The sequence below is a fragment of the Myotis lucifugus genome, unplaced genomic scaffold, assembly GCF_000147115.1.
Source record: "Myotis lucifugus unplaced genomic scaffold, Myoluc2.0 scaffold_115, whole genome shotgun sequence".
NCBI classification, from domain to species: Eukaryota; Metazoa; Chordata; class Mammalia; order Chiroptera; family Vespertilionidae; genus Myotis; species Myotis lucifugus.
Window position 1 is genome coordinate 2,838,402 of NW_005871163.1, and position 21,315 is coordinate 2,859,716.

The 21,315-nt window shown below is 39.9% G+C and overlaps 1 protein-coding gene across 2 annotated transcripts in view; it reads left to right on the top strand.

Annotated features, from left to right (window-relative positions):
- HERC1 (HECT and RLD domain containing E3 ubiquitin protein ligase family member 1) overlaps nucleotides 1-21,315 on the top strand; it is a 177,983-nt gene that overhangs the window by 58,359 nt on the left and 98,309 nt on the right. For both annotated transcript variants that reach the window (XM_023757829.1, XM_023757830.1), the window contains exons 13-21: nucleotides 3,237-3,362; nucleotides 4,532-4,753; nucleotides 9,652-9,804; nucleotides 9,933-10,065; nucleotides 11,398-11,589; nucleotides 14,527-14,748; nucleotides 19,271-19,444; nucleotides 20,194-20,308; nucleotides 20,397-20,517. In XM_023757829.1, coding sequence (XP_023613597.1) covers nucleotides 3,237-3,362; nucleotides 4,532-4,753; nucleotides 9,652-9,804; nucleotides 9,933-10,065; nucleotides 11,398-11,589; nucleotides 14,527-14,748; nucleotides 19,271-19,444; nucleotides 20,194-20,308; nucleotides 20,397-20,517 — 1,458 coding nt within the window. The remainder of the gene's footprint in view (nucleotides 1-3,236; nucleotides 3,363-4,531; nucleotides 4,754-9,651; nucleotides 9,805-9,932; nucleotides 10,066-11,397; nucleotides 11,590-14,526; nucleotides 14,749-19,270; nucleotides 19,445-20,193; nucleotides 20,309-20,396; nucleotides 20,518-21,315) is intronic.

A 21,315-nucleotide genomic window follows, 5' to 3' on the forward strand; every position in this document is an offset into this window, starting at 1 on the left:
GGGCAAACTTTTTGACTCGAGGGCCACAATGGGTTCTTAAACTGGACCAGAGGGCCCGGAACAAAAGCATGGATGGAGTGTTTGTGTGAACTAATATAAATTCAAAGTAAACATCATTACATAAAAGGGTACGGTCTTTTTTTTTTTTTTTTAGTTTTATTCATTTCAAACGGGCCGGATCCGGCCCGCGGGCCGTAGTTTGCCCACGGCTGATCTATGTTGTAGCATATGGCAGTGTTTACTTCTTTTTTAAGGCTGGATAACCTTCTGTTGTATGTATATACCACATTTTGCTCACCCATTCATCCATCATATTTATGACCTTGGATTAGACACTAATTTCTTAGCCAAAGCACAAGCAACTAAAGAATAAAAGGTAAATTGGACTTCATCAAAATGAAAAACATTTATGCTTCAAAGGACATTATCAAGAAAATAAAAATATAATTTACAGAATGGGAGAAATATTTGTAAATCATATGTCCGATAAGCTGGTTTCTAGAATATGTAAAGGATTCTTATAACTCAACAATAAAAAAGATAACCCAATTTAAAAAAAAATGAACAAAGAATCTGAGTAGTTGTGTCTCCAAAGATATAAATATAGTCAATAAAAACATGAAAAAATATACATTGTAAGTCATTAGGGAAATGCAAATAAAAACCACATGAGATATGCTTCATACCCACTAGGAGGCTATAATAAAAAAGACTGACAATGATAAATATTGGTGAGGATGTAGAGAAATTGGAACCCTCATACATTGCTGGTGGGAATGTAAAATGGTACACCTACTTTGGAAAACAGGTACTCTCTTAGTTACACATAGAGTTACTATGTAATGCAGCAATTCCACACCTAGATCTATCTATACCCAAGGAAACTGAAAACATGTCCGTGCAAAAATGTGTACAAGAATGTTTATAGCAATATCTATACTAATAATAAAGGAATATGCAAATTGTCTGGGATGCCATCACAGTGTAACGACCGAACAGCAGGCTGCTTGGGGTGACAAGGCCGGCAGGGGGAGGGTGTTAGTGAGGGATGACCAAACGACTGAACAGTAGGCTGCGTGGGGCGACCAGGTCAGCGGGGGGGCAGTTGGGGATGACCAGGCTGGCAGGGAAGGGCAGTTGGGGGCGACCAGGCTGGCAGGGAAGGGCAGTTGGGGGCGACCAGGCTGGCAGGGGGGCAGTTGGGGGCGAACAGGCCAGCAGGGGAAGGCAGTTAGGTGTCAATCAGGCCAGCAGGGGAGCAGTTAGGGGGCGATCAGGCAGGCAGGCAGGAGAGTGGTTAGGAGACAGCAGTCCCGGATTGTGAGAGGGATGTCCAACTGCCAGTTTAGGCATAAACCAGCAGTTGAACATCCCCTAAGGGGTCCCAAATTGGAGAGGGTTCAGGCTGGGCTGAGGGACATTCCCCCCCACTTCCTCTGTGCACAAATTTTGTGCACCGGGCCTCTAGTTATTTGTAATAGCCAAAAAGTAGAAATAAACAAATGTCTGTTAAATGGTGGATAAACAAAATGTAATATTACTCAGCTATAAAAAGAAATGAAAAACTGACACGTTACAACGTGACTGAACCTAGTAAACAGTATGCTAAGTGAAAAAAGCCATATACAAAAGGCTACATGTTGTATGATTCCATATACATGAAATGTTCAGGGTAAGCAAATTCATAGAGATAGAAAATAGGTTAGTTGGTTGTTAGGGGTTTGAGGGAGGGAGAGATGAGGCGTGACTATTAATGGGCTCAGAGTTTCTTTGTTTGGGTGATGAAAAAATGTTCTAAAATTAGTGGTGATGGTTGTTCAACTCTGAATATACTAAAAACCACTGAATTTCATACTTTCAAAAGGTGGGTCCTGGCCAGTTGGTTCAGTTGGTTGGATCATTGTCCCATGCATCAAAAGGTTGCAAGTTCGATTCCCAGTCAGGGCACATACCTCGGTTGTGGGTTCAACCCCCAGTTGGGGCATGTATTGGAGGCAATCAATTGATTTCTCCCCCTCTTCCTCCCTCTCTCTCTGAAAATCAATAAAAACATATCCTTGGGTGATAATTTTTTTTTTTTAAAGGTGAATTTAGCCCTGTCGGCATGGCTCAGTGGTTGAGCGTCGACCTGTGAACCAGGAGATCAGGGTTTGATTCCTGGTCAGGGTACATACCCTGGTTGCAGGCTCAATCCCTTTGAGGGGCATGCAGGAATTTTATGACATGTGACTTACATGTCAGTTTAAAATAAAACAAAAAAGATGGTGATTTTTCTGCTGCAGGGGCATGTTGCTGGGATGTAGGTAGGAGTATTAACATTAATGTGAAACTGAGAATTTAATATCAGCAATAAGTAGTGAAATATTTTTTTAAAGGTTGAAAAGTATTGGAATAAAGTAAGGAAAGTTAACTTAAAAAAAATATCCTTAGAATCGTTTATTTATTCCTTGAGCCTCCTTGGTAGCTACTCTGTTTTAGGAGAGTTCTTAGGAGATGGATTCTCCCAGGGTGTGCATAAGGCTGTTTCTGTTGAGGAATGTTTTTATTCCTTTTTCCTTCTCCCTGAAACTTCTGATAATTAATCTGTTTTCAGCAATCACTGTTGCTGTGTTTTGTTTCTTTCTTTTTTAGTGCTATATTTTGAACCAATTGTAGACTTAAGGAAAAGTTGCATAAATAATAGGATTTTCATGTATCTGTCACCCAGCTTCCCCTAATACTAATGTCTTTATGTAACCACAGTACAGTGATCAAACCCTAGAAATTTCATTGGCTTAATACTATTAATTAAACTAAAAACCTTATTAGAAATTATATCAGTTTTCCACTAATGTCCTTGTTCTTTTGTAGGATCCTATCTAGGAGCCCGTTTTGCATTTAATTGTTATTTCTCCTTAGTCTCCTGCACTCTGTTACAGTTCCTTATCTTTCATGATTGGGACACTTCAGGAGTTTTGCTCAACTTTGCAGAGAGCCTTACGAGGCCCAATGCTGTATTCAACACTAAATATTTGTTGGATGATGATTATCTATTTAGTGGCAAATCGAAAATATGTATTCTGGTCTTCTTAAAGACATTTAAATAAGGACTTGCATGCTTTCTTTTTTCACATAATTTTTATTTAGATTTCCATGATCCACTTTCTGTGATCCTAATATCAGTGGATTTAATTTATCTTATTTATTAAAAAGATAAGAACCAGGCCAATAAATACACTTTTCTTTTTTAATATTAGGTGGTAATTGAGACTCTGTCAGTGGGAGCAACCATGCTATTACCTCCATTACGAGAACGTATGGAATTACTTCATTCTCTTTTACCCCAAGGACCTGATAGATGGGAAAGCTTATCCAAAGGACAGGTGAGTTTCTGCATGGTATCTAAGTAAGCCAGTAATATCACATACAAAGCACAGAGAGAGGAAAATAAAACTAATTGATTGCCTTGTGTTTATGAAATAATACTGCACTTAACTTGATGGTTCTGGTAAATCCTTGTATTTAATATTTTCTGCTGGGAGAGTTCCCAGATTTCTAATGAAGGTGAAGTAAATGATAACTTATTAAATTATGGGGGTAATTATTAAAATTATGACTAATTTTTCCAGTGTTGCTTACACTTTCAAATCAGAGACCTTTTAGTTTATTTTTAATGTACTGAGTTGAAATCAAGGGCATGCACTATTATTGATTCCATGCCCAGAACTTTGTCTGAAATTGCTTACATAAAAAGTAAAAGATGACTATTATGAAAAAGTATTTGATGATATGAGTGTGCTTATTCTTTTCTTTTTTTTAATATCTTCTGTACATTAAAGTAAGTACATTTTGCTTAATCAAGTAGAACAATCAATTGTAGAGTTAAACATGCCTGGGGAAAATGGTGCGTCCTTGTAATATAATATTCACAGGTGCCTTGCAATGAGTATTTTGCATTAGCTTAGGTTTCAGTTATATATTTTAAACATTAGAATAAATAGTTTCATTGGTAATTCTGTAGAAGAATGTGTAGTATAGTTTATTTGTTGACGTTTCCGACTCCTTTCTACGTACAGTGCTAAAATCATTATGCAGAGTATGCCATTTTAGCTTAGAGTTTTAGGTTTTATAATAAAGAGTGGAATAAAACTCTAAGTTGCATTTTCCCAAGTGGTATTAATGGGATAGCTTTTCTTTTTTAAATTTTTCTTTCTTTTTTTTTTTTTTTCAGAGAGAGGAAAAGAGAAAGGTAGGGAGGGAGAAACATCGATGTGAGAGGGAAACATTGAAGAGTTGCCTCCCACATGTGCCCTGACTGGGAACCGAACCCGCTACCTTTTGGTGTATGGGATGACGCTCCAACTAACTGAGCCACACCAGCCAGGGCCAGATAGCTTTTCTTTTGATTACTTATTTGCTAAAAGATGATTGTTAATGAGGATATGAAGTGGATTATTTAGCATCATTAGTATAGTTTTTTTATGGGATCTTTTTTTTTTCTAGTGAGTTTTAAGCTAATTCCTATTTTATCAATGGAAATATTTTTCTTTAGAGAATGCAACTGGATATCATTCTGACAAGTTTGCAAGATCATACCCATGTAGCCTCCTTACTTGGCTATAGTTCACCCTCTGATGCTGCTGACCTCTCTTCTGTGTGTACTGGCTACGGAAACCTGTCAGATCAACCTTATGGCACTCAGAGCTGCCATCCAGACACTCATCTAGCTGAAATTTTGATGAAGACTCTCTTAAGAAATTTAGGATTTTATACAGTAAGTTCTTTTTTGTGTGTGGTTAAAATAATAATAATAATAATAAAGCTCTTATTTTTTTCTTTGTTTTTAGAGGTGGAAGATATCACTTTAAGTCAAGATATTTTGACATTTAAACACTAATGAAATAAAGCTCTAGATTCCACTCCTCCATAGGGCGAAAACATGTCAAATCTCCTGAAATATTGTGGCTGCCTACTGACTTATAATCGACAATTCCAAAGAGATTTATTTTAGAATTTTACCAAAATTTTTTTGATGTTAATGTACAAGAATAAACAGATACAAATAGTCAACAACATTTTGCAAGAGAGGAATAATGAGGATGGGTATAATAATGATTGACCTTACCAGATATAATCTTATAATTAAACAATATGATTAGCACTAACTAAGAATAGGCTGTTCAACTGGAGAAAAGAAGGTGGACACTGTAGCTTTCCCTGTATTAGGGGGCCATTAATTTTTACTTTGTGGTGTTTCTTAGATCCATCTCTTTTTTTCTTTTCATTTCTATAGGTTCTAACTCAGGCCATCAGGACCTAATATTAATAGTAGTGTTATAACTGTTTTCACTATTGGTGTCTTCTCAGTATCCTACTGCTGGAATAACCTTGTTTTATTAAAAAACAAGATTGTATTAAATTAAAACTTTTTCAGACCTTTTATCATTTGGCTTACATACCACTCTTGATCTCCTGCACATGGCATACCTATCTTCTGCTTGCTCTTCTGTCTACCAATCTGTAACTTAAAAAAAAAATCATTATTGTTGAAAGTATCACATATGTCCCCTTTTTCCCTCATTGACCCCCTCTGGTCCACCCCCACCCCCTGCCCCAGACCTTCACTACCCTATTGTCAGTGTCCATGGATTATGCATATATGCATACAAGTTCTTTGGTTGATATCTTCCCACCTACCAACCCACCCCCCACCTTATTCTAGGAATCCTTGCCCAAATAACCTCATCTAACCATAGCATTATAACTGCATGCCCTTTAGCAATTTTTAGAGTCAAAATGTACTGAATAACTTAACTACAACTTGTTTGTGTATCCTTTCATAGTGTCAGGTCTGTATATTCTTTTCCTTCTATATAAGTTTTAGCGTTTTGTTCTGCCTACATTAAAAGGTTGTTGACTAAATTAGAGTATAGTTGTTCTTATAAATTATTTTCTCTCAGATTTAAGAATGTAAATTTGACTTGATATTTGACTGTAAGTGGAATGGGAACAGTGATATATGTATATACACACACACATACACACACACACACACACACACATACCCACTTGTTATTGTCCGAAATTTTTTCCCAAAGTTTTAAGGAACATTTATGCTGAATTAAAGTAGTTCCTTTATTATGTCATTAGGGCTAAGGTAGATGTGTATATTATGTGGACATGACAATAAAATACTACTTTTGGGCTAAAATAATAAATTATCTTAATCTGTTTGGTCTGCTATATCAGTACCCTGGACTGGGTGACTTATAAAGAACACAAATTTATTAATTAGTTTGCAGATGGGAAATCCAGGACAAAGGCACTGGAGGACTGGGTAGTTTTCCTGCCTGTGTCCTCACACAGGCAAGCTCTCTGTGATCTCTTTTGTAAGGGCATAATCCCATTCATGAGGGCTCTGCCCTCACAACAATTCACCTTCCAAAGATCCTGCTTCCAGTTATTAAAATATTTGGGGAGATTAGCCTTCAACATATGAATTTTGCGGGGATACAGTCAGTCAGTTTCTCTCTAATAGTGCTTATTTGGGAGCTTATAATGGTGCTTATATTGCAAGGGTCTTAAAATGTTCTGAGATCCTCTTTTGCATATTGTAAACAAACCATATATTATGCATAAAGATGTTCATTGCATCATTAATTATAACCAACTAGAAGCCCAGTGCATGAAATATGTGCACGGGTAGGGTCCCTAGCAGCTGCTGCCAGGGCCTCCCTTCCCCCGGCGGCCTGCTGCTGCTGCTGCCGCCGGCCAGGGCCTCCCTTCGCACCCGCCTTAGCCTGGCACTGCCTGCTCACCTGCTCCACCATCCCGCTCTCGTCAGGGCCCATCTGGGTTGGCAGCACCTCTATTGCCACCCACTGCCAGCGCTGTGTCGCTGACACCCGCCATGTTCCACGCCGCCCCCTGGTGATCAGCGCACATCTAACTCCTGGTTGGTCAAACTCCCGCCTGTAGGGACAATTTTCATATTAGCCTTTTATTATATAGGATAATAAGAAATTAGAAACAACTGAAATGTCTAAAATATGGGAATGATTAAATTATATAAGTGTATATATATATATATATATGTATATATATATGCTCAATGAAATATTATATGACTCAAGTTTTATATACACTAGGGGCCCAGTGCACAAATTTGTGCACCTTCAAAGGAACTGGGGCCACGAGGCTGCGGTGGGTGCAGGGGCGGGTCTCGCCCCATCCTCCATGCCCCAGCCCGGCCCCTCCCGCTGTGGCCCTTGGTCCCCTCTCTGCCGGCAGCCCAGCTGCTGCCACTCTCATGTGCTGATGGCATCAGCCTTGCTCACACCTGCTGATGGCACAGAGCGATTGGGGCCTGCGCCAGCAGCGGGTGCGAGAGGGGCTGATGCTGTCAATGTGTGTGAGCAGCAATTACTGCCCTGATTGCCCTTCACGAGCAGGGGGAGGTGGAGAAGTCCTGAGGGGCTGGCAGCTGCCACTTGCACCCGCTGACAGCGCCGAGTGATCGGGACCGGCACCCAGCGCTGGCAGTGCATGTGAGCAGCGGCTCTGGCGCCGGCTACAGTTGTGAGTGGGGCCATCACCGGCAGCAAGTGCAAGAGGCGGCTGCGGGCCCCGATTGTCCCTCAGGAGCAGGGGGAGGTAGAGAAGTCCTGAGGGGTGATTGGGGCCGGCAGCCAGTCACTCGCACCTGCTGATGGCACCAAACAATTGGGGCCAGAGCCAGGCACCAGCAGTGGATGAGAACAGCGGCTCCGGTGCCAGTAGCGGGTGTAAGCAGGGCTGGTGCCAGCAGCAGGTGTGAGCGTCGGGCGGGGCCATCGCATGTGGGAGCAAAGAATTTTCAGTAACCACTTGAGGCTCGCCTGGATGACAGTGACTGGTGCACCGGATGGTGGTGCCCCTGCTCACCTGCTCCACCATCCTGCCATGGCCGATGCCTGCCATGTTCTGCGCTCTGCTGCCTGCTGCTGATGCCTTCCATGTTTTGTGCTCACCCCCTGGTGGTCAGTGCACGTCATAGCAACCGGTTTGGTTGTTCCGCTGTTCAGTCTATTTGCATAGTAGGGTTTTATATATATAGGTGGTTTATGAAAATGTAGATAATATTTGTGAATTTGTTGGAAAAGAGAAGAGTAAAAATAGAATGAGCAGTATTATGAAAAAGTCACAAAAATCAGGAAACAAATACATCAAAAATATTAATAGTGATTTTCTTTGGGTGATTGGCTGAATGATGCTTTTAAGTTTTTTAAAATACAGTTTTGGTACTTTCTAAATTTTTTACATTATGCATTTAAAAAATATTTTAAACTTGAAATAATTTAAAGCTTACACAAGAGTTACAAGAGTCATTCAAAGAACTCCATGTATTCTTTACCCAAATTTGCCTTTATCTATCTATCTATCTATCTATCTATCATCTATCATCTATTTTTTTCCTCTAAATCATTTGAGGTAAGTTGCAGATGTCATGCTGGCTATTCCTAAGCACTTAAACATGTATTTCTTAATAAGAAGTACATTCTCTCAAATAACAACAGAACATTTATAGAATTCAGGAAATTTAACATTGATGCAGAACTACTATCCTATATAATATAAACCTAATATGCAAAGTGACAGAATGGTGGAATGACAGGTCGCTATGAACTGACCACTAGGGGGCAGACGCTCAACGTAGGGGCTGCCCCCTGGTGGTCAGTGTGCTCCCACAGGGTGAGTGCTGCTCAGCCAGAAGCTGGGCTCATGTCTGGTGAACGAAGCGGCGGTGGCGGGAGCCTCTGCGGCAACACTAAGGAGCAGCGAGCTGAGCTGTAGGGAGCAAAAAGCAGGTGGGTGGTAAGGAGAGAGGGGTCCCAGACTGCGAGAGGGCACAGGCTGGGCTGAGGGACCCCCCCCCACACACCCCTAGTGCACAAATTTCATGCACCGGGCCTCTAGTCTAATATATAGTCCATATTCAAATTTCTATAATTGTCCCATTAAATTGTCCTTTATAGCAGCTCCCTTTCAATCCAGGATCACATATTATATTTAATTATCATCTCTACTTAGTCCACTTATTTATTTTATTTTTTTTTTAATCTTCATCTGAGGACATGCTTCTTAAATTGATTTGAGACAGAGAGGGAGGGGAGAGAGAGAGAGATTGAGAGATTGGTTGCCTCCTGTACGCCCGTTGACTGGGGAATCGGAACCACAACCTTTTGGTGTATGGGACGACACTCCAATCAAGTGAGCTTCCTGGCCAGTGCTAGTCCACTTATTTCTATTATAGTCAGAAATAAATTTCCTTTTTAAGAATTGTGATGTTAGAAATTCACAAGCATGTGAAAACAAAAACTTTACAGAAATCTGGAAAACAATAGCATTAAAATGTTGAAATATGTTGTCTTTGGGTACTGTACTGTTTTCCTATTATTTTCTGTATTTTCAAAATTTCTTTGGTGAAATATGTATTTTTTCTTTAATGGAAAAACAAATTGAGATTTTTTAATAAATCTTATCTAATAGCTAATAACAACATAGCAACGATTTAAAAATCTATAATATTGAAGAAAGAAGACAATGGCTTCTTAAATCAGAATCATTGATGGTAGGACCTTACTTTCATTTTCAAGCACTTCATATATGATTTTCATTTATGTATCATTTTAGGATCAAGCATTTGGAGAGCTAGAAAAGAATAGTGATAAATTTCTGCTTGGAACATCATCTTCAGAGAACAGTCAGCCTGCTCATCTTCATGAATTGCTGTGTTCACTGCAGAAACAGCTGCTGGCATTTTGTCACATCAATAATATTAGCGAGGTATGTGATTCTTTGCCTTTTATGGTGATCTCTCAGGGACCTTGAAACTCAGATATTTGGTTAAGCCATGACATTTGTGTACCTTGAATCTTTTAAAGTGTAGTAATTTAGCAACTTTTCCCCCTCAGAATTCAAGCAGTGTGGCATTGCTCCATAAACATCTTCAGCTCTTGTTGCCTCATGCCACAGATATTTATTCACGTTCTGCAAATTTACTCAAAGAAAGTCCTTGGAATGGCAGTGTTGGAGAAAAATTAAGAGGTATGTTTAGAACTAGCTTTCAAATGTAATCAGTGGTTATAAAATAAGAGTCCTTAGCCTTTCCAAAGCCTTATGAGGGCCTGAAACCTCTGAGTAGAATAAGGATGATCTTGAATCTCCTTATTGAAAATCCCTTTGATTTGGGTTGATTTTGGGGTGATGGTAATAGTGATTGATCTGAATAATCTTAAAAGAAGCTATTGGCATGACAGAGGCCTAATTTTAAGGCGTTGGATGATATATACTCAAAGTGATTAATTGTAAATGGCATAAAGTGAGATTTTTAATTTGCTGTTTCTTTACCTTCAGCATTTTCCAGTGTTCCTTTTTTCTTCTTGAAATGCCTTCTTTTCCTTGGGCTTCTGTGTAGTCATAATCTGTTTTTACTCATATATCTCTGGTCACTGTTTTTTGTTGGTTCCTATAAACTCCTCTTTCTTGGACATGCCCTTTAATGTGTATGATCCTCTGACTTTTGCCCTAAACCCTTATCTCTCCCTGAATGATCCTATCAGGTCCCATTGCTTTTAACCACCATATGTATGTTGACTCCTGTATCTGCACCTAGCTGCGAACTCCCCTTTCACATGGGCCTTTCTCTAGTTACCTACTGGTGTCTTTTTTTTTTTTTTTGGTTGTTTTAAAGGCAACTAAAATTCAGTATGTCTGTCCAAAACCAATTTACTCTGAAGTCCCCCCACTAAAAAAAGAAACTGCTTACTAGACATTTCCATTTTGCTGTTGCACGGGCATTAAAATTTAATCCATTCAAACTGAACTCATCTCTGAATGATCCACCCAAAATACAATGAAGTATTGAAACAAATGTGATTTAAAACCGATAGTGATAATAAAAAGATAGATGCTTTGAGGTGATGTTAATTTTTAAAAAAGTAAATTTGGTTTAAAAAACATAAAAGACTTCCCTCACTCAAATGTAAGCACTATGTGGACAGGAATTTTTATGTCTTTTTTCATGGCTGTATCTTACCTAGAACAGTGCTTGGTATGTTGTATAGGTACTCAGGAAATATTTTTTGAGTAAACCTAAAAAGGATATAGATTTGTGAATCAGAAATTCATAATGCATTTTAAGGGAAGGAGTTATAATCTTTTTAATTTCTTGGCATGAGGATACGTATGCTTTCCCACAAAGTGTCTGTTGGTGGCACTCTCTGCAAGTGAGTAAATACTAATATCACGCCACCTACCAGGTAGGTGTTCAACAAAGAGTTACTGAATTAGTGTACTGTAGTTCTAAGTTAAAATTTATTGGTTTTTAAGTTCGTAACATGTTGAATTGATCCATGTTGAATTTCTTACCCTTCATAGATGTGATATATGTCTCAGCTGCAGGCAGTATGCTCTGCCAGATTGTTAATTCCCTACTGTTACTCCCTGTGTCCGTGGCTCGGCCTTTATTGAGTTACCTCCTCGACTTGTTGCCACCTCTTGATTGCCTTAATAGACTCCTGCCAGCTGCCGCTCTTTTAGAAGACCAAGAGTTACAGTGGCCTCTTCATGGTAAGTAAAGATGGTAAAAGAGCAAATAATGCTTTTGAGAAAAGTTGTTCCTCTTTGCATTCATCAGGTAAATTCTATTTGACACTTGGATGTGTTATGTAATGAAAAAGATAAAGTTGTCATCTCAGAGATTATAGTCTAAAGTGGGCTCTTATATGGGAAAACATTACGAAGTTGCTCATATATAATAATGTCATGAGTAGGATGTTCATATGGTCAGCAGGTTTGAATAGTATATTTTACTGATTCTAAGAAACTTTTTTTTTACCTAAATTTTGACATGGTTTAAATTAGAATACATGTTACAATGGATGATAGGGAAGCTTTCTTTTCTTTTGTTTCCTTTTCTATAATATTCTTATTAATTTAAGAGAGAGGAAGGGAGAGGAAGAGAGAAACATCAATATTAGAGAGATACATCTATCGGTCACCTCCCATAGGCGCCTTGACCTGGGATTGAGCCCACAATCTGGGTTTGTGTCCTGACTGGGAATTGAATCAGTGACCTTTTGGTGCACTGGACAATGCTCAACCAAGTCACACCAGCCAGGGCAGAAAAGCATTCTTTCATAATTCAGTCAGCAGCATAAGGACACATTTTATAGTTAATAGATGGATTTGATTTTAAAAGTTTTATTTCTTGCGCTAGTTGGTTTGGCTCAGTGGATAGAGCGTTGGCCTGCGGGCTGAAGGGTCCCGGGTTCCATTCCGGTCAAGAGCACATGCCTGGGTTGTGGGCTCGATCCCCAGTAGGGGGTGTGCAGGAGGCAGCTGATCAATGATTCTCTCTCATCATTGATGTTTCTATCTCTCCCTTTCCCTTTCTCTCTGAAATCAATAAAAATATATTTTTAAAAAAGTTTTATTAAGTGCAAAAATTTTTATTTTTAAATCTCTTTGACAGTAAAATATTTTTTATTTTGGTTGGATATATAGATAACTGAATGCAAAAGATGGGAGTTGGGAACCTATTTTTCTGTGTTTTCCCTTTTAGATATATTATAGGAAATAACATTCTGATTTTAGGCAAGGCACTTGAAATCGCTTAATTTATAAAATGCTGATGATTCTGTGTATTTGAATATAGCTTAAAATATCATGTCTAGAAAACAGTGTGTTTTCCCACTGAAGTCTCTCTGTCCTAAGGCTATCAAAGGAGTTTCATTACTACAATTTTAAAACGTTTCAAGTTTAAGTGAGGTCACATGTTTTGATCTTGGACTAATGCATAAAAAGATCCTAGATTTTAGTCTTGGCTCTGCTAGTAATTTGGCTGTCTGATCTTGGGCAAGTCACTTAAAATTTCTTAAAGCCTTTGTTTGTTTCTCCTGGAAAGATTAAGGTTGACAAGGTGACATTGAGGGCCTATTTTACTTTAATGTTGTATGGTTCTGTGACAACTGGATTTAGATGAAATCAAGTGTCAAGGTTACAGCTGTGTTGTTTAGGTTACAGCTGATGTTGATTAGGCTTAATATGGAGCCATTCGAGGTTTACCCTTCCTTTGTAAAAACATCTCAGAACTTTGCATTAGGTGATTAGGTGTCATTTTATTTTGGATTTCCGCATCTGTGTTTACAATTGATATTTTTCTATAATTTTTCTGTGATGCTATTATTGTTGCATTATTTTTACTACCACCATTATACCAACCTCATAAAATCAGTTTAGAATCTTCCTTTTTTTTCCCCCTTTTTTTCTGAAATAATTTGTGTAAGATACGGATTATCTTTTCTTGAGGTTTAGAAGACTTTATAAAACTATCTGAGCCTGTTTTTTTTAGATAGACTTTGGCTATTAGTTTTCTTTCTTAGAGGTTTTGTTCTCTTTCAGCTTTTTGTTTTTTTATCAAGCCCATTTTGGAAATTGATTTTTTTCCAGAAAATATCATTTGTTGGTTTTCATTTATTGATATAAAATTGTTCATAATATTTACTCATGGTTTCTTAAAATCTTTGTTGTTAAATCCTCTTGTGTATTCCTAATTAAAAAACGTTTTTTAAAAATCCTTACCCAAGGATATGTTTCTATTGATTTTTAGACAGAAAATCAATAGGAGGGGAGAGGGAGAGGGAGAGTGAGTGAGAGAGAGAGAGAGAGAGAGAGAGAGAGAGAGAGAGAAACATTGGTATGAGAGAGGAACATCAATCAGTTGCCCCCTGTATGCACCCTGACCAGGGATCGAACCCGCAACCTGCCCGGGAATTGAACCTTCAACTTTTTGGTGTATGGGATGATGCTCCAACCAACTGAGGCACACCGGCAGGGCTTTTATTCCTAATTTTTGGATTTTTTAAAGATTACTTTTATTAGAGGTTTATGCATCTTTATTAGTCTTTTCAAATAACCAATTTTGGATTTATTGATCTGGTTTCTCGTCTCCCCCCACTAATCCCCCCTACACACAATTTCAGTGATATCTGTTTTTATCTTTATGGCTAAGTTTTATCTTTATAGTATAGTTTTTTTGTTTTTTTTGTTTTTAATGTGAAGAACTGTTGAAAGCAAATGTACAAAAAGAAAGCATGGGTCTGGATCTTAGTATAATTCTCAATTCAAGCTTTAAAAGTATTAATACTAAATGTAATTTTACTAAATCAACCTTGTTTTGATTTTGGATGAATGAGTTGTTTCAAGTACTCTTATGGTAAAATTTGATCTGGATAATGAAAAGTAGGAATAGAATCCTTTGAGTTAATTCTGTCATATACTATTTTAATGTTTATCTTAAAATTAATAATTTTACAAAGGAAAATTTTGATAGTATAACTTATCTGAATATGTTTTAAATTAGTAAAGGGAATATATACAGAAAGTGTTACAATTTCTTTTCATTGTAAAATTATTTTGCTTCAACGTCTTATTATAATGCATGAGAAAGCTTGAGAATCTTGAATACCTGATAAGGACACAATTACTAATGATTTTTGTCTTCAGGAGGGCCAGAACTGATCGATCCTGCTGGCGTGCCATTACCTCAGCCAGCCCAGTCCTGGGTGTGGCTTGTGGATTTGGAAAGAACAATTGCTCTCCTTATTGGGCGATGTCTTGGTGGCATGCTTCAGGGCTCCCCTGTGTCTCCGGAGGAACAGGATACTGCATATTGGATGAAAACACCACTTTTTAGTGACGGTGTAGAAATGGACACCCCTCAGTTAGGTAATGTGCTTTTTCACAACATTTAAAATATATAGTTATGTTTGTACCTCCATTGGAGATTTCATTTATTTTGGATTTGCTGAATAGAAAACTGATAGGAAACTAAAGTGGCATTTACAGGGTAGGGGATCTGAGACTATAAATTGGAGCTCTTAGAAAAACAGTTAAATCCTGCAGCATTGTGTAGTGAAAAGAGCCTCTAAAATAGGAAAATGAAGGCCTAGTCCTACTCTGTCATTATTTATCACTCATTTGGGGCAACTTATCTAATCCATAAAAATGGGAAAATTCTTGATTGTCTTCTGGGGCTTAGAGGTTATGAAACTGCTTCATAGAATATAAAGCTTTGTAAGTTTACCACCATGACTTACCAGTGCTCGGTTTTCAAACACCTCTCAGATGTGAGTGGCAGTCCTCCCCCTCCTTGCCGGTCCTGCTTTCATGTTGTTGTTACCTTGTGTGATTCTTCATTTTTTTCCTCCCTATTTATGGTATCTTTGGAGATTCCTTTGTTCTGCCTCATCTTCTACTTGTCTACTTTGCTGGGAAGCTACCTCTCTGACTGTCTGAACATGAGGATTTCTCCAGTTCCTAAACAGATAATCTAGTTGTTTATCTAGGATAGGTCCTTTAATTAATGTCTCTGGGTTTCTAATTTTAATCCATAAAATAATGAGTTAGATTAGAAAGCCTACGTGGTCATATTAGATATAAAGTTCATTATCTATATATATATAAAAAGCGAAGTGTCCGTCTTTTCGTCCATCTGACTGGTAGCTATGATGCACACTGATCACCAGGGGGCGGACACTAAATGCAGGAGCTGCTGTGAAGTGCATGGGCCATCTATACTAATAAAAGGGTAATATGCTAATTAGACCAGATGTCTTCCGGACATCCTTCTGGACGTCCTTCTGGACAAAGCCACGGTGGCGGGGGCTGAGGCAGAGGCGGTTAGGGGTGATCAGGCCAGCAGGGGAGAACAGTTAGGGGCAATCAGGCAGGCAGAGTGGTTAGGGGCGATCAGGCAGGCAGGCAGGCAGAGAGATTAGGGGCGAGCAGGCAGGCAGGCAGAGAGGTTAGGGGCAATCAGGCAGGCAGGCAGAGTGGTTAGAGGTGACCAGGCAGGCAGGCAGGTGAGCGGTTAGAAGCCAGCAGTCCCGCAGGGATCCAACATCCCCTGCGGGGTCCTAGCTTGGAGAGGGTGCAGGCCGGGCTGAGGGACAACCCCCCCCCCATGCACCAATTTTGTGCACCGGGCCTCTAGTTTAAAAATAAACAACACCATGGACCTGGCACCGACAAAACCAGCACTTTGCTTCCCCCAAGTAGGACACAGGCCCTGCACCACCCCAGAGCGACACCCCACCAAATTGCAGCCAATGCTGCCAAGACCCCATGGCACAAAATGTGGCCCACAGCCCAGCCCAGCCCGGAAACGGTTGCTGTGGGCACCAGGTAATGACGTCGCATAGCAACGCCTGGCCTCTTCTCCCTAGCAACTAGTCTCCTTGGAGTTTCTTCAGCCCAGGAACCCGACTTGCTTTATACCCAGGTGCAGACATTATACAGTTTAACCAAATGTCTGTGAAGCATTTTCCTATGCCTCATCTCATTTGATCCTCACAGAAGTCCTGGAGTAGGTAGATAGGAGACTCAGTAGAATCCTATTTTCTTTTTATTAGCTGGAAAACGGAGATTTAGAAAAATGTAGAAACTTGACCCAACTGGAAAGAAGTAAGAAATGGTGGAACTTGCAAATGACTTCAGGTTTTCTCACTGTGCAGAATATAGTCAAACACTGCTGCAGTTAAATATTTTAACCTTTGTTCTCCCTGCATGAACTACAATAATAATCTGCTTCGTGTTGATATTTACTGCTGTGTTGCTGACAATTACCTGAAAAAGAAGTTGGGGTGCTTCACTAGGCTGGAAAAAGTTTAGCTAAATCAGAAAACAGGTCTAATTAAGCAAGTTTATCCTATATAATAAAGAGGGAATTTGCAAATTGACTGTCACTCTGCCACAAAGATGGCGGTGCCTACAGTGGTTGGGGGGGGTGGTGTGGGGGCTTCCGTAACACAAGATGACTGCGCCCACAGTGGAGGCCGAGTTCCTGTAATGAGCCTTAACGAGCAATCAGCAGGGACCTGAGGCTGTGCCCTCCCCAACACCCCCCCCCCCCGAGGGGATTGACAGGACCTCAGGCTGCACCCCCCCCACCCCCCTGGCAGGGCTTGATGGGGGACCTCAGGACACGCCGCCACGCCCTGGCACTGGGCCAGGGGACCTGAGGCTGCAACCTTGCCCCGGCGCTGGACCAGAGACCTGAGGCTGTGCACCCCGCCTGGTGGGGCTTGATGGGGGATCTTAGACCACGCCCCCAGCCCGGCTTGATGAGGGATCTCAGGCCTCGTCCCCCACCCGGCGGGGCTTGATGGGGGACCTCAAGGCGTGACCCCTGGCCTGGGATAGGGACCTCAGGCCGCACCCCCCTCCCCGGCACTGGGCCAAGGGACCTCAGGCCGTGCCCCCTACCCTGGTGCCAGGCCAGGGGACCTCAGGCCATGCCCCCAACCTGGCAGGGCTTGACGGGGGACCACAGGCTGCACCCTCACCTGGCGCCGGGCCAGGGGACCTGGGGCTTGACAGGTGGGACCGGCCAGGTATGGATCTAGCCCAATGGGGGTGGGGCCAGCCAGGTCTGGGTCTTGGGCGATTTTGAGGCACACATGGGTGGGCGGGGACTTGACTCTGGGTCCCGTGGTGTGCCCCAGACTCTGACAGGAGGAAGATTTTCATATACATTTTACTAATTTTCTTTTATCTCTGACACTTCTATTATAGACAAAGGGCAAATAGCAATATTAAAATATTTCCTCTAACTAATCCCCCTTTAATGTGCACGAATTTCGTGCACCGGGCCACTAGTTATCCTATATATTAAAAGAGAAACAAGCCACGCCCACAAAGCCACACCCATCAGCCAATCAGGAGCGAGTATGCAAATTAGCCCAACTAAGATGGCAGCAGGACAGCCTTCAGGGCAAACCAGCCGGCTCCCACCTGTGCACCAGGACTCTATCCTATATAATAAAAGGGTAATATGCAAATTGACCCTAATAGCAGAACGACTGGGAATGACTGGTCACTATGACACACACTGACCACCAGGGGGCAGACACTCAATACAGGAGCTGCCCTCTGGTGGTCAGTGCGCTCCCACAGGGGGAGCTCTGCTCAGCCACAAGGGGGAGCCTTTCCGCCTCCACAGCAGCACTAAGGACCCCTCGGGGGATGTCTGACTGCCAGCTTAGGCCCAGGCCTAAGCCAGCAAGCTGACATCCCCCCACGGGTCCTGGACTGCAAGGACTGAGGGACCCTTCCCACTCCAATGCACGAATGTCGTGCACTGGGCCTCTAGTATATTCATAATTTTATTTATGAACCAGAAGGTGAGTCTGGCCATGGCTGATGAATGCTAGACTAGTACTTTATGATACATGTATCAAAAAAAAAGTAAAATCATGGTTTTTCACCGGTGCACTTTGGGGGGGGGGGGGCCCTCAGCCTGGCCTATACCCTTTTCCACCTTCCCCTGACAATTACCACACTGTTGTCTATGTCCATAAATGTTTTCTCTCTTCTTTTTCTTTTTTGCTCAATCTCTCTACCTCTGCCCATAGGTAACTACCCCCCCCCCCCCCTTGGACAACTGTCAGTCTGCTTTTTCTCTATGAGGCTATTTTGCTTGTTAGTTCATTTGTACATTGGATTCCACATATGAGTGAAAAATCATATTATACTTGTCTTTCTCTGAATGGCTTAGTTCAGTTTTAGTTTTCATGTTACTTTTGAAATTATAATAGATCATAATTGATCTATTAAAATATTACATTTTATGTTTAAATACTTGCATATATTAAGAAAGGGTATTTGTCCTTTGTAAAATTATAAATATATGATTATTCAATTTTATTATGGGTTACATTGACTTGTTATTAGCCCAAGAACCTGGCTATCATTTAGAGAATTGTTTTATTTGTTTTTTAAATGGAAAATTAATTCAGAATATCATATGTCCCATTGAAAAGTTAGGAACCACCTGAACAAATGTTTATGGTATCACTGATCTCTCTTGAATCATACTTAAGTCTAGAAAAAAGAAAAAAATTATCTTCTAATCTCTTTCCCAGTGGTCACATGTTTCTCAAAAAGGATATAATTATATTTTGAACAAGAGTGTTCTTTGTTGTATATGACAGTGGTGCAGGTGTAGGCTCCCCGCATACTAATATGCCAGACCTCTTCCCTGGAGTGTTATATCTAGTCACACATCCTTCTGGAGCAGATGGAAGAGGGATTCTACCTGCAGTTGAGAAACATTAAAGAACTTTGTAGCACCTACTTAAACGAGTTTGAAATGTATCATTTCATATGCATTAAGTAAATGTAAGATTTTGTTGGTGGCACCAAAATTTATGAGGTTTAAAATGAATAACTTGAATAATTTTCTTTTTAGATAAATGTATGAGTTGCCTATTAGAAGTAGCTCTTTCAGGAAATGAAGAACAGAAACCTTTTGACTACAAATTGCGACCTGAAATTGCTGTCTTTGTAGACTTGGCATTGGGTTGTTCAAAAGAGCCTGCACGAAGCCTTTGGATCAGCATGCAGGATTATGCTGTTAGTAAAGGTAAGATGAAGAGAATAAAGGGGATAAATATGTAGCTAGCTCATAATACTATGTATGTGTGATACATGTAAATAGAAAATCATAGGCTTCTCCCTATTACTTTTTTTTATAGAAACGGGTATTTTAGAAATGACATTTTTTAAAAATTTATTTTTCCTCTTTGTGAAAAATACCCTTGAATTTTTTTAAAATTTATTTTCTTTTAAATCTTTATTGTTGAAAGTATTACATATGTCCCCTTTTTTTTTTCTCCCATTGACCCTTTGTAGCCCGCCCCCACCCCTGGCCTTCATCATCCTATTGTCTGTATCCAGGGGTTATGCATATATGTATACAAGTTCTTTGGCTAATCTTTCCCAGGCCCCCCCCCCCCCCCCCCCGCCCCACTCCCCCACCTTCCCTCTGAGATCCGTCATTCTGTTGCATGCCTCCATGCCTCTGGATCTATTTTTTTCATCAGTTTATTTTGTTCATCAGATTCCACATATAAGTGAGATCATGTGATACTTGTCTTTCTCATTGGTTTATTTTGCATAGCATAATAATCTCCAGGTCCCTCCATGTTGAGGGACTCAGTTTTGTTTACTGCTGTATGTCTAGCACACAGAACAGTGTGTGGGATCTAGGAGGTGTATTTGTTAAGTAAGTCTGTAGAAAAATGACATTCAGATGTGGGATTACTAAAGCTATGACCTCTGAACTGTTTTCTGAGCCCTTTTAAATGTTTAATACATCATTTTTACTTTCAGATTGGGACAGTGCAACTTTAAGTAATGAATCACTCTTGGACACTGTGTCTAGATTTGTTCTTGCAGCTCTTCTGAAACACACGAATTTACTTAGTCAAGCATGTGGAGAAAGCCGGCAAGTAACTTAAAACTATCCTCTGACAAATATTTGCTCTCATGATGTTAGAAATTAGGTAACTTTCCTATTTTGGTTCTTTATTTAGGTATCAACCTGGTAAGAGCTTATCAGAAGTGTACCGTTGTGTGTACAAAGTTCGAAGTCGTTTACTTGCTTGCAAGAACCTTGAACTTATTCAGACCAGGTCATCATCACGAGACAGATGGGTAAAGTTTGAAATTAGTTAATTTCTGTGTTTTTCTGCAAGCTGTGAGAGATAGCTACCTATTGATTTATGTCAGGAAAAGAAAAATGCCTTGCTTATTGCAGATGTACATTTAAAGGTTGAGCAGTTCTTTTTCTAGTGAAAAAAAAAATTGGACAAGTCAAAGATTGGGGTTTATTTAACTCCATATTTATCAAGTATGATATGGCTGCTAAGAAAGTTTATATATTCTTAGGCTGTATAAATTATTTAACAAATTGAATTGTCTAATCATATGAAATATTATTCCTTTATTTTATGCTGATCAGACCACATTTGAATTATCATTTAATTTGGGGTGCCATAATTTATGAGGGACATTAACAAACTACCTTGGATTAGTGAAAGGTCCAAAAATCATACAGAAGTGAAAGAAATGGGAGGCACAGGATAGCTACCTCAAAAGTACTGGGCACAGGTAGGATCAAAGGGGACTAATTTCATGGTGAATCATTGCTAGTTGAACGTAAGGAAAACAACCTTCTATGTCAGGGTTATGTACTATTGGGGTAAAGATTGAAACCTCTTATTAAGGATGTTCCAAAAGTAATCATGCATCAAAAATGAGATGATTTTTAAAGTACTTGGTAATCCTGATAACATGACCTTGTAGTTATAAGTATAAGCCTGTATAATACATCAACTTCAGAAATGCTTACTTTGAAAGTTTATACAGTAGGTGTTTTGCACTATACTCTTTAGATCTTAGATTTTAAAAATCAAACTCTATCTCTACATTTCTATTACGGTATTCTTTTAG